Source organism: Octopus bimaculoides, chromosome 12 (assembly GCF_046866305.1).
Source record: "Octopus bimaculoides isolate indiv1 chromosome 12, ASM4686630v1, whole genome shotgun sequence".
NCBI lineage: Eukaryota > Metazoa > Mollusca > Cephalopoda > Octopoda > Octopodidae > Octopus > Octopus bimaculoides.
In genome coordinates, this window is record NC_142939.1 from 21,801,487 (window position 1) to 21,815,333 (window position 13,847).

At 39.5% G+C, this 13,847-nt stretch overlaps 1 protein-coding gene across 2 annotated transcripts in view; it reads right to left on the bottom strand.

Annotated features, from left to right (window-relative positions):
• Positions 1–13,847, bottom strand: part of LOC149133050 (uncharacterized) — a 154,550-nt gene that overhangs the window by 62,968 nt on the left and 77,735 nt on the right. For both annotated transcript variants that reach the window (XM_089360869.1, XM_089360868.1), the window contains exons 3-4: positions 4,616–4,724; positions 2,573–2,923 (exon numbers count right to left, since the gene is read on the bottom strand). In XM_089360869.1, the coding sequence (XP_089216995.1) occupies positions 2,573–2,605 (33 nt within the window). In that variant the 5' untranslated portion in view covers positions 2,606–2,923; positions 4,616–4,724. The remainder of the gene's footprint in view (positions 1–2,572; positions 2,924–4,615; positions 4,725–13,847) is intronic.

The following is a 13,847-nucleotide window of genomic DNA, read 5'->3' on the forward strand; positions in this document are numbered from 1 at the left end:
TACACTCAGCTGTACAAATGAGTAATCCTGCAACAGACTGGCATCCTATCCAAGGGAAATATATAGACCATAGAAACCAAGAAACCAGCCCGATGCTCCTTACAGAGTAACACTAGCACAGCTAGAGTGTGTGAAGCCCAGGGCAGCCCTTCAGTTTGCCACTCTCAGGCCCCACTAAAAATACATACAGCAGACACAAAAGTGGTGCTGCCAGGGGGTAGCCTGACCCTTCCAACCCCCACCCCTAGGTACACTATTGCAGAGTAATGTGGACTAACCACATATGTACCATTCTATTACTAATTGCTTTAGGTATCAATGCAGTCGACATTATTGACCTGGTGGAACATCTAGGATGTGACAGGCAAAACAAAGGGAGAAAGAGAGAGTTATGGCAGCACCTGACAGGTACTCATTACATCTGAGTGAACTGCAGCAACGTGAAGTGAAGTTTCTTGTTGAAGGATTACCATACACTGCCTAATCCAGGTCACGAATCCATGACATTATGATCATGAACCAAAGAGGCTAACTACTTGGCCCATGATGCATCTTCTCATTATGTACGATGGACCATATTATCTTCATATTCATGGAGAGCAATGGAATTATAGAAATGTTGAAGTGGCAAACAAATGTGTCTTAGAGTATTTGAGCCCTTCATCATTATTCAATGTCCATGTTCCATACTGCGATTGACATAGGTTGACCAATTTGACAAGATCTGATGGGTCCAAGGATTGCTCTATGCTCCAGGAGCTGCTTTGGTATTGCTTCTATGGTAGAATGCTCTTCCTAATGTCAACCACTTTGCAGCATGTACTAGGTGCTCTTTTCCTTGCCACTAACACTAGTGAGGTTGCCAAGCAGCTTGCAAGACTATATACCTCATGGGAGGCAACTTGATGCTTGAAGATGTTGAATAGAGAGGGGGGAAAAGTATGAGAGAAAAGGGACAGAACAGAACATGGAAGTAATCAGATGGAGTTAGAATGTAACAATACTAGTGGTGATGAGATATCAGAGTGGATGTTCAAGGTACAAGGTAGGTAGGAATGTATAGGGCAGAAGAGTGGGGTGCTCCTGATACTTTTGGACATTTTGATATTGTCAGGTGAAGACCAATTCCATCATCACAAACTGATGGAAGCCTGTTGCTGATAAGCATGTAATTCAGTAGAATCTGCCAATAGCTGGGTGGTTGGTGATTAAACAAAAGATGGTTTGGGTTCTCAGCAGGATTAAAGAACCAAAAACTGTGAAAAGCAGATGAGTACCTTAAGAACCAATGATTCTCATATCCTGGGAAGGAGAAGGGTGCCACCAGGATTATCAAGTCCAACGAAACACCTGAGTGGAAGTTTGATACTGGACAGGTCAGAAAGCCAACAGACATCCCAACAACAAAAATGTTATGGGAACAACAAAGCATATGTTATATATAAACCAACTTTAAAATAGTTACATGTGTATCATACTTAATGCATACACATACTATTAATAGGTCAGTTACTGCGATATTTGTCTGGAAATATCTTTTATGAAGCTGCTGTGTTAAAAATACAATACATTTTAGAAGATGAAAATTCACCCAGATGCATTTCAGCAGTTTTGGACCTTTTCAATGACATGTACTCATAGCCAACCACATGCTTGGATAAGAATTAATCGTTTCTGATATTGGAAACAGTGAATAAAACATCCACTGATGTTCCGAATATCCACCTAACTGAATAAGACTTTGTTATATGAAATTGAGGCAGTATTAAGTTAAAAAAGCCATCTATATATATCATACTTAATGTATACATTGTCGATAGGTCAGTTACCGCAATATTTGACTTGCAATGACATCTTTTATGAATGTACTGATCCAATTAAACCCAGGGAATTGTCTCTTTAGTGAAGATCTGATTCTTCAGATAAATATTCTGACAATAGGGCTGATAGTTCTAGAATGTGAAATTTGGGAATTCTTATTCAGATACAACTTGGAATTGAGAGAGATTAATTCTGCATCAATTTTTCTTTTCTTTTTCTTTCTCTTTTTCTTTACATTCTCTTTTTCATGTTAATGCGGTTGTGATTGTAAGTAAAAGTTTGGATACTTACACTAGAGGTAAAATATAATTTTTGAAGCTGAGTGCTCTTTCTATTGCTAACTACCCAACAAGAAAGATGTTTACCCTGGGGTGGAATACAGTAAAAAAAATACTTCCATACTAAGAATTAAGACAAACAAAAGACTTTAAAATGCATTTACTATATAAATAAAAATATATATATATTGGCAAAAAAAAGATATGGGTTTCTTTGAAGAACAAGAAATATGCATTGGAACACCAAATCTGCTTTGTACTTTTGATTCCAGGTTTAAGAACCTTATTGTCTTCATAAATATATGAATATCATAACAGTTATTTCTCTCTCACCCCACACCTTTAAATTTGTAGCCTTGTGCCTCAGTAAGAATTCACTTTCAGATTTTTTATATATTTTTAAATTGGTAAACGATTACGCCCCACCCAAATTTCACAACATAAAATATGAAATACAAATTTTATGAATTTACCTGAATATGCTTTTTTCGGTCCCTGAATAACATCGTTCTTCATTGAACAAGTCACTCTCCGAGTCATGTGACTGAGTTTCCGTAAGACTTTGGCGGGACAGGTTGATGCTTCGACGAGAGAAGCTTGACGGACGGCTTAAGTTGCCATTTTGGCGGCTGATGAGAGCTGAGATACGTGACCCTGTCTCGCTTTTGTTTTGTTCACCGTCCTTCTTCTGCAGAACGGCTTCCAGAAGTTCTCGGTTGCGGTATTGATGGTGATGGGTTGGAATGTCAGAGTTGCGTCCTACAACATGGAGATCTTGCATTTTCATGGCTTGGTATGGACCCAGCCATCAGGACAGCAGTAAACTGAGGAATAGAACAGATAGATGAAACACAGTTGAATATTATAATACAAAATAGTTCTTTATTTTCATATAAGCTAGCTGATTCATGTGGCATATATACAGAGCCACCATATTTCCTTTCATTTAGCATTTAAACCAGCCATATAAAACATGTAGAATATGTTTTATGTTCAACCTGGTCAGATCTGACCTCTCACACCTACCCTGCAGTGCAATTCTAAAAATAAACAATCACACCATCAAAATCCTAAAGTTATGAAATAATGCATAATTACTTGAGAATAATGTGAACGCACAAGCTTTGCATTTGACAGAGTAATCTGAACACTGAAGGATTAAATATTTATTATCAAAAAGACATAATGGAATAAAAGAATGATAGAATTATTGTTCTTTAAATCAAGAAATTATTTACCATATTTGACGGCAAAAAAATAAAAACATATAAGCATATCGGATGCACCCCAATAACAACATCGCATAAACAGGGAAAAATTACTTTTTAGTGCATTAAAACATTTAATTATGGTCCTACTTGTAAAGATGACCTGGGGTGGTTTTTGTGTTTGAGATAATACTTTTTGATAGGGTTCAGCCTATATTCTATCAAAGATGGTAATTAAATTCATCAATTTTATTGCAGAAATTTGCATGAATGGTGCAGATGTGGCTGTGTGGTAGGAAGCTTGCTTCCTAACCACATAGTTCTGGGTTCAGTCCTACTGCATGGCACCTTGAGTAAATGTCTTCTACTATAGCCTTGGGCGACCAAAGCCTTGTGAGTGGATTTGGTAGATGGAAACTATGTGTGTGTGTTTATGTCACCACAACTTAGCAGTTCAACAAAAGAAACTGATACGATAAGTACCAGGCTTTGCGAAAAATATTAAGTAACTAGGTTGATTTATTTGACTAAAAATTCTACATGGTGGTGCCCCAGCATGGCTGCAGTCTAATGAGTGAAACGAGTAAGAGATAAAAGATATCTAAAGAGGGAAAACCATCGAGGGCTACTGGAATGATGCTTGAGGGCCACATACGACCCTGGGAGCTGTGGCTGAGAACCACCAGCTGCATGGTCAAAAAAGCACTCCAAAGTATTGTTTGTTGTTGTTGTTGGCACTCTATCGCTTACAACGTCGAGGGTTCCAGTTGATCCAATCAACGGAACAGCCTGCTCGTGAAATTAACGTGCAAGTGGCTGAGCACTCCACAGACACGTGTACCCTTAACATAGTTCTCGGGGATATTCAGCGTGACACAGAGTGACAAGGCTGACTCTTTGAATTACAGGCACAACAGAAACAGGAAGTAAGAGTGAGAGAAAGTTGTGGTGAAAGAGTACAGCAGGGTTCGCCACCATTCCCTGCCGGAGCCTCAATAAACACTCACAACGCCCAGTCTAGGAATCGAAACCGCAATCCTATTACCGCGAGTTCGCTGCCTTAACCACTGGGCCATTGCGCCTCCGCTCCAAAGTATTACAACAGTAGAAATATCCTTTCCATATCCTACAATGTTAAAAAATGAAACACACTCTGGATAATGTAGTCCTAGATGCATTGTGCTTGTTGATAAGCTAGACGGCCATGGTTGGAACGTCTTTGATCATAGATTTGTGCTCTGCTTAATAAGGGCTAACATGATACTAAACAACAACTACAGCAACAGCAAAAATGGAAAAGAAGCTTACTTATAAATATCTGATTCAAAACTTCCATCAAAGTTTATATTTATACTTATGACACAGATGTCCTTCCATATTCTCAAATGTCTACTCAAGCAGCCATCAATGTGGAAACCTGAAAACAATAAACACATAAAATATAAATAAGCAATATGTAAAATACAAATAACAATTAATATGTAAAATATAAATAAAAATTAAGATAGACGCAGGAGTGGCTGTGTGGTAAGTAGCTTGCTTACCAACCACATGGTTCCGGGTTCAGTCCCACTGCGTGACACCTTGGGCAAGTGTCTTCTACTATAGCCTCGGGCCAACCAAAGCCTTGTGAGTGGATTTGGTAGACGGAAACTGAAAGAAGCCCGTCGTGTATATATGTATATGTATGCGTGTGTATATGTTTGTGTGTCTGTGTTTGTCCCTCCCAACATCGCTTGACAACCAATGGTGGTGTGTTTACGTCCCCGTAACTTAGCAGTTTGGCAAAAGAGACCGATATAATAAGTACTAGGCTTACAAAGAATAAGTCCTGAGGTCGATTTGCTCGACTAAAGGTGGTGCTCCAGCATGGCCGCAGTCAAATGACTGAAACAAGTAAAAGAGTAAGAGTATATATCATACCTCAAAGCAGTCAGCTGGCAGAATCATAAATATGCCATGCAAAATGCTTAGCAACATTTCGGCAATCTTTATGTTCTGAGTTCAAATGCTGATGAGGTCAGCTTTACCTTTCATCCTTTCAGGGTCGATAAAATAGGTACCAGTTAAATACTGGGGTTCATGTAATCAACATACTCCCTCCCCTGAAGTTGCTGGCTTTGTGCCAAAATTTGAAACCAATATATATCTTAGCTCTTAGATCCCCCAGTGTTGTCAGCATAGCATATACAAAAAAGCTACTTCCCAAGTCAAATAGTCGCATAGGGCTGTTTTCTCGGTTTCTGTGGCATGTATATTCCCACTGGATAGGAGGCTAGTCCTTCACAGGGTTACTCATTTTTGACAGCTGAGTGGACTGGAGCAATGTGAAATGAATTGTTTTGTTCAAGAGCATAACACATTTCCTGGTCCAGGATTCAAAACCAAAATCTTATGGTCATGAGCCCAACACTGTAACTGACCACTGAACAATATTCACCTCTATATTGTCTACATAACAGGCAACGAGCCTTCTCCAGACATCCTGATTGCTTACCTCTGAAAAGGCTGGAAACCACTGATTTAATATATAATTATGATGATGATGACGCCGACGATGGCGGTGGTGACGACGACAACGACAATGATAATAATAATAATATTGTTAAATCTCTGAACGAAGTATTAACAGTAACTGCACGATAAAGTGAAGTATATTTGCCACTTAAATGTGGCTGACCCCGAGGGGTGGATGTTACTGTTGCTTTTAGCCCCAAGAGGACATCTCCTCCAGCTGGCTATCGACACACATCTGTGTCCTGTCTGGATTTGCCAAGGGAAGTTATCTTTCCCATCTTGATCTACGATACGTACGTACTCGAGTTTCAGGGTTATTTCCCTTCTTCAGTGTACGACAATCGCTGACCTTCGATGCAAAAGATAATTCTTGGCAAATATATATAAGTTTTTCCAGTGAAGTTATTCACTGATATCGAAAAAGTGAAAACAAGCAATGTTAAATCTCTGAACGAGGTATTAACAGTAACTGCACGATAAAGTGAAGTATATTTGCCACTTAAATGTGTCTGACCCCTAGGGGTGGATGTTACTGTTGCTTTTAGCCCCAGGAGGACATCTCCTCCAGCTGGCTATCGACACATAGGCTCAAGCCTGAAATTTTGTGGAGCGAAATTAGTCAGTTACATCAACCCCAGTGCATGACTGGTACTTATATCATCAACTTTGAGGGGATGAAAAGCAATAATAATAATGATGATGATGATGACGATGATGATGATGACAATGGTTGACAATAATAACAAGACACAGACCACACTCACCACAATCACAGGCAACAACAACAATGTATAAAACCCAACTGAATATATATCTGTATATACAGTCAGTTAGAGGAAAAAAAAAGAAAGAAGAAAAAAATGAAGAGCTGAAAGAATTTTCAAAATTCCAGAACCTAAATGTGAAACAAGCCTAAAGACACAGATGCTGTTGCACATATGTGTGCATGCACGCATGCATGTGTGTGTGTGTTTGTGTGCATGCATGTGTATGTATGTGTGTGTGCATGTGCATCTGTGTGTGCATGTGTTATTTCTTTACTACCCACAAGGGGCTACACACAGAGGTGACAAACAAGGACAGACAAACGGATTAAGTCGATTATATCAACCCCAGTGCGTAACTGGTACTTATTTAATCGACCCCGAAAGGATGAAAGGCAAAGTCGACCTCGGCGGAATTTGAACTCAGAACGTAGCGGCAGACGAAATACCGCTAAGCATTTCGCCCGCATGTGTGTATGCATGCACATGTGTGTTTGTGTGTGCATGTGTATGTACATGTGTGTGCATGTGTTTGTGAAGGTATGTGTGTGTGCATGTGTAAGCATGTGTGTATGTGTGTGCATGTGTATGTACATGTGTGTGCATGTGTTTGTGTATGTATGTTTGTGCATGTGTGTATGTGTGTGCATGTGTATGTACATGTGTGTGCATGTGTTTGTGTATGTATGTGTGTACATGTGTAAGCATGTGTATGTGTGTGCATGTGTTTGTGTATGTATGTGTGTGTGTGTGCATGTGTAAGCATGTGTGCATGCATACACATGTGTGTATGTGTATGTGTGCATGTATGTGTGTGTGTGTGTACATATACATACTTAAACTAACAAAAGAAGTATGGTTCTTTATTACCGAAGGCACACTCATACAAGTATTGAATATTTACACATTTGTGAAGAAAAACAATCTGAGATTGAAAAACAAATAATTAACTCAGTGGGGAAAAAACAGAAGCCAAATATCTCCTGCTCATGGGGCAAACATTGTTTATATTAAAATCTAAGCTTTATCAATATCACTAGAGCTATCTATCTATCTATCTATCTATCTATCTATCTATCTATCTATCTATCTATCTATCTATCTATCTATCTATCTATCTGTCTGTTTGTCTGCCTGCCTGTCTGTTTGTCTGTCTACTTACCTACCGACATATCTGTGAGTGTGTGTGTGTGTGTGTGTGTGTGTGTGTGTGTGTGTGTGTGTGTATGTGTGTGTGTGTATACATTTAGCTTAAATATTAATGTAAACAATGTTTGCCTGTTAAGTAAGAGAAGTGATATTTTTACTCCCTGACAGCTTCATTATTTTCTTTTATTTCTTTCTTTCTCTCTCTCTCTCTCTCTCTCTCTCTCTCTCTCTCTCTCACACACACATACGTGTGTGTGTGCGAAGGCACATGGCCCAGTGGTTAAGATGTTGCACTCACGATTTTGTGAGATCATGGCTTCAATTCCCGTGCTGAGTGATCTGTTGTATTCTTGAGCAAAACACTTCTTTTATGCTGTTCCAGTTCACTCAGCTGTGAAGGGGTAACTCTGCCACAGACTAACCTTGAAATCAGGCAGAATGCTAAGTCACAAGGATGTAAACACACCAACACAGGTTGTCAAACAGCAATGGTGGAGAAACAAACATACATGCACATACACACACATATATATATATCGATAGTAATGGTAAGACAAAAAAAGAATGAAAGAGATTTCGATATTATGTAAATACAGGAATTTATCTGTAAATATAATATGTGACAATAATTCGGTAGCTCTGAGTTTCGGATGTTGGGTCGGAAACCTGCACCAGCATCTCTTTAGTTATTGGGCCATCAAAAAATCTGGCTTGATAACTGAAGAGATGCTGGTGCGAGTTCCCACCCTGACACCCGAAACTCGGAGTTTTATAATGGCTACCGAATAATTGTCACATACTTATATATACATATATATATATATATATATATATATATATTTAAAGAAAAGCAACAAAAATTCAATAGGTTATAGCAGTACGTACGTTTCGTACAAGCTCCATTTATTCATGTAGTGAATTCTTCAAATTTTATTCACCAAATCTCTTGATTTTGTTTTTGGTTTTTACCCTACCAAATTCTGGTGCCTCAAACATTTTAAGTACCACATTTAATCTTTTGATTAAATCTATATTTTATATATATATCATCATCATCGTTTAACGGCCGATGATGATGATATATATATATATAATAATAATATAAATTTAATCAAAAGATTAAATGTGATATATATATATATATATATATATATATATATATATATATATATATATATACACACACACATGGGGGTGCTGAAAAGTGTCTGGTTTTAAGGTTATCACAAAAGGCCTGTTGGAGGCCAAACTTTCTGAGTTCTTTTGTAGGGCTGTTGTAATAAATGTGTGAATCTGAGAGGGGTATATGTTGAATAAAATCATAATTAACTGTTACTCCGGGTATTTTCTTTTAACCAAAGTCAGGAACTTTTCAGCACCCCCTTGTGTATATATATATATATATATATATATATATATATATATATATATATAAATGCATATGCGAGTATATGTATGCGTGTGTATGTAACTGCATGTATATGTACATATGCCTGTGAGTGCATGTGTGTATGTCCGTGTAAATGTGAGCGCATATGCTGTAGTTTAACCAACGTGGAAAGCAAATTTCCATATACAATGTTCTACTGGACACCAAATATGTCTTGCTATTTCAATAAAAACAGATTGTTTTAATCAAAATTTCTAGTGAATAGCAGCAATACATACTTGGTATCTAACAGAATATAATAGAGGAAAAATTGTTTTCCCACTTGTGCCAAACCACAGCTTATTATGGCTCATGGTTGGTGATAGAGTAGTCTCCCACAATAGCAAGTTCCAGATGTAGGAGAATAAAACTACACTGTCTTTTCATATGTATATGTATGTATATATATATAGGTATATATATATAGACAAAGAGATAGATACATAGAGAGGGAGGAAAGGGGAGAGAGATGAGCTAAATAGTATTTCCTTTATACATGTCTTGTTGGTGAAGAAGTATCTTAACACTTCATTAAGGAGAAAAGAAATTTTTCCTTTTAAGACTATCAGATAACTTACCGAGAGTGAATAATTGAATGAATGAATAAATGGATGAATGAGTGAGTGAATGAATGAATGGACGGTGATTATATATGCATGTATGTGTATTATATATGTATGTAGTCTATTATTTGTTTCAGTCACTTGACTGCGGCCACGCTGGAGCACCACCTTTTAGTCGAAGAAATCGATCCCAAGACTTATTCCTTGGAAGCCTGGTACTTATTCTATTGGTCTCTTTTGCTGAACCACTAAGTTACAGGGACGTAAACACACCATCATTAGCTTTCAAGCAATATCGGGTGGGTGGGGCAGACAAACACAGACACAAAGACACACATAAATATATACATACACATATATGTATATACTCTATTACTTGTTTCAGTCATCTGACTGCGGCCATGCTGGAGCATCGCCTTTAGTCAAGCAAATCAACCCCAGGACTTATTCTTTGGAAGCCTAGTACTTACTTATTCAATCGGCCTCTTTTGCTGAACCGCTAAGTTACGGGGACGTAAACACACCAGCATCGGTTGTCAAGCAATGTTGGGGGGGACAAACACAGACACACAAACACATACATATATATATATACATATATATGACGGGCTTCTTTCAGTTTCCGTCTACGAAATCCACTCACAAGGCTTTGGTCGGCCCGAGGCTATAGTAGAAGACACTTGCCCAAGGTGCCACACAGTAGGACTGAACCCAGAACCATGTGGTTGGTAAGCAAACTCCTCTTATAACTTTCTCATACTTCTCTTTATATTTTATCTAATATGAATAATATAATGCATCTAATAATAATAATAATAATTGATTCATTTGTATGCATATACATGCATTTATGTATGTACATTTAAGTGTAGGTACATGTATTTATGTATATTTATGGGAACCCGTGGAAGAGGTAGGCCCAGGAAGACCTGGGCTGAGGTGGTGAGGCAAGACCTTCGTACATTGGGCCTCACCGAGGTGATGACTACTGACCGAGACCTTTGGAAATGTGCTGTGCGTGAGAAGACCCGGCAAGCCAAGTAAGATTGTTGCCAGTGCCCCTGGACTGGCTCTTGTGCAGGTGGCACATGAGATGCACCATTTTGAGCGTGGCCGTTGCCAGTACCGCCTGACTGGCTCCCGTAGGATTTTCGAGCGAGATCGTTGCCAGTGCCCCTGGACTGGCTTGTGCGGGTGGCACATAAAAGACACCATTTCGAGCATGACCGTTTTCGTGCGGGTGACATGTAAAAGCACCCACTACACTCTCTGAGTGGTTGGCATTAGGAAGGGCATCCAGCTGTAGAAACTCTGCCAAATTAGATTGGAGCCTGGTGTTGCCATCCGGTTTCACCAGTCCTTAGTCAAATCGTCCAACCCATGCTAGCATGGAAAGCGGACGTTAAACGATGATGATGATGATGATGATGTAAAAGTATGTATATATGTGTTGCACAAGATCTCCTTGATTGTGTTGAGAATGAAGAAATGTTTGAAAACTTTGTGAAGGCCTCTGAGCATGTATCACCAAGCTTTTGACAAAATTTGATGCAGATTCTCTGCTCAACTTCCTCTGTCATGGTGAATGTAACGATCACACGCTACACACCTTCTTTCCAAGCACTGCTGTAAATAGCGGAAGCGAGCTAGAATGTTAAAACTTAGTGTGCATGCACAGCAGAGCTCAAGGTCAATCTATGCCAAACAGCTTCACTCTGCATGCTTCAGCTTCGTTACTATGGCAACAGTTTGGATACTTATTGATCAGACCATGTATATGTAAACTGATAGGTAGATAAATAGATAGATAGATAGATAGATAGACAGATAGATAAACAGACAAGGTAGGCAGACAAATGGATAGACAGATAGCCAGCCAGCGAGCCAGGCAAACAGACAGACAGGCAGACGAATAGACAGTGAGAGAAAGAGACACAGGGACATACAGACCGAGAGATTGATATCAACATTAATGATGATCAATATTTTGAGTGATAAGTGATGCATACTAAGAGATAATCCCACAGACAGCTCAATTCATTTACCCAGTTTCACTTCCCAGTTAAAGATAATAATTTATTTGGCTTACATCACTCACGCTCTCATCCCCTAGAGAATCAGTTTGGCTTTGTTTGTTTCTACAATGTTAGAAATCAATATTTTTACTAATTCCAGAAATGGCAGAAGTCAGAATTCACATAGCACCGGATTAACCATTTCATTAGACATACTTCTATAGAAATACACTATTCATGTATTTCAATTAATTTCGAAAAATAATCAATGATTTGGACGGATAAATAACTAATTCTTTATTAAGATGGGTGTCACAGAGTTTAAATCCGAACAAGGTGAACTTTACCTCTCATCTCTTTGGAGTCAATAAAATAAATTAGATACCAGTCAAGTACTAGGGTCAAAGGCATCAACTAATTCTTCCCTTCGAAATAGTTGACCCTCTGCTGACAGCAGAAACCATTATGTGTGTGGGTGTGTGTGTGTGTGTGTTCTTTTATTCATTTACTTGTTTCAGTCATTTGACTGCAGCCATGGTGGAGTACCACCTTAGAGGGTTTTTAGTTGAAGAAATAGACCCCAGGACTTATTCCTTGTAAGCCTAGTACTTATTCTATTGGTGACTTTGCTGAACCACTAAATTTCAGGGACATAAACACACCAACAGCACAAAGGAGAAGGTACAATTTGTAATCTTCGAAACATATGTTGGAAATAAAAGAATTCATTTAACATATGCGTTTTACTCCATTTACTAAATGTGTATATATACTCAAGTACCCAAAATAACAAGGAGTTTCTACCTCATAAACAGGAGTTACACCACAGTCATTTTGTGATCTTTGCTACCCTGGTATCTATTAACCAATTTATTTTGTCGGAGTTAATTATTAACTTAGAGAAAATAAATACATATAATAATATATGAGTGGTTGGCGTTAGGAAGGGCATCCAGCTGTAGAAACTCTGCCAAATCAGATTGGAGCCTGGTGTAGCCATCTGGTTTCACCAGTTCTCAGTCAAATCATCCAACCCATGCTAGCATGGAAAGCGGACGTTAGACGATGATGATGATGATGATGATGATATATCATCATCATCATCATCATCATCATCGTTTAACGTCCGCTTTCCATGCTAGCATGGGTTGGACGATTTGACTGAGGACTGGTGAAACCGGATGGCAACACCAGGCTCCAGTCCGATTTGGCAGAGTTTCTACAGCTGGATGCCCTTCCTAACGCCAACCACTCAGAGAGTGTAGTGGGTGCTTTTACGTGTCACCCGCACGAAAACGGCCACGCTCGAAATGGTGTCTTTTATGTGCCACCCGCACAAACCAGTCCAGGGGCACTGGCAACGATCTCGCTCGAAAATCCTACAGGAGCCAGTCAGGCGGTACTGGCAACGGCCACGCTCAAAATGGTGCATCTCATGTGCCACCCGCACAAGAACCAGTCCAGGGGCACTGGCAACGATCTTACTTGGCTTGCCGGGTCTTCTCACGCACAGCCCATTTCCAAAGGTCTCGGTCCGTAGTCATCGCCTCGGTGAGGCCCAATGTACGAAGGTCTTGCCTCACCACCTCAGCCCAGGTCTTCCTGGGCCTACCTCTTCCACGGGTTCCCTCAACTGTTAGGGTGTGGCACTTTTTCACGCAGCTATCCTCCTCCATTCTCATCACATGTCCATACCAGCGCAATCGTCTCTCTTGCACGCCACAACTGATGCTTCTAATGTTCAGCTTTTCTCTCAAGATACTTACACTCTGACGGGTATTCACATTGACATTACACATCCAACGGAGCATACTGGCTTCATTCCTTGCGAGCTTACGTATGTCCTCAGCAGTTACAGCCCATGTTTCACTGCCATGTAGCATGGTTGTTCGTACGCATGCGTCATACAGTCTGCCTTTTACTCTGAGTGAGAGTCCCTTTGTCGCCAGCAGGGGTAAGAGCTCTCTAAACTTTGCCCAGGCTATTCTTATTCTAGCAGCTACACTTTCAGCGCACCCACCCCCACTACTAACTTGGTCGCCCAGATAGCGGAAGCTATCGACTACCTCTAGTTTTTCACCCTGGAATGAGATAGAAGTTGTT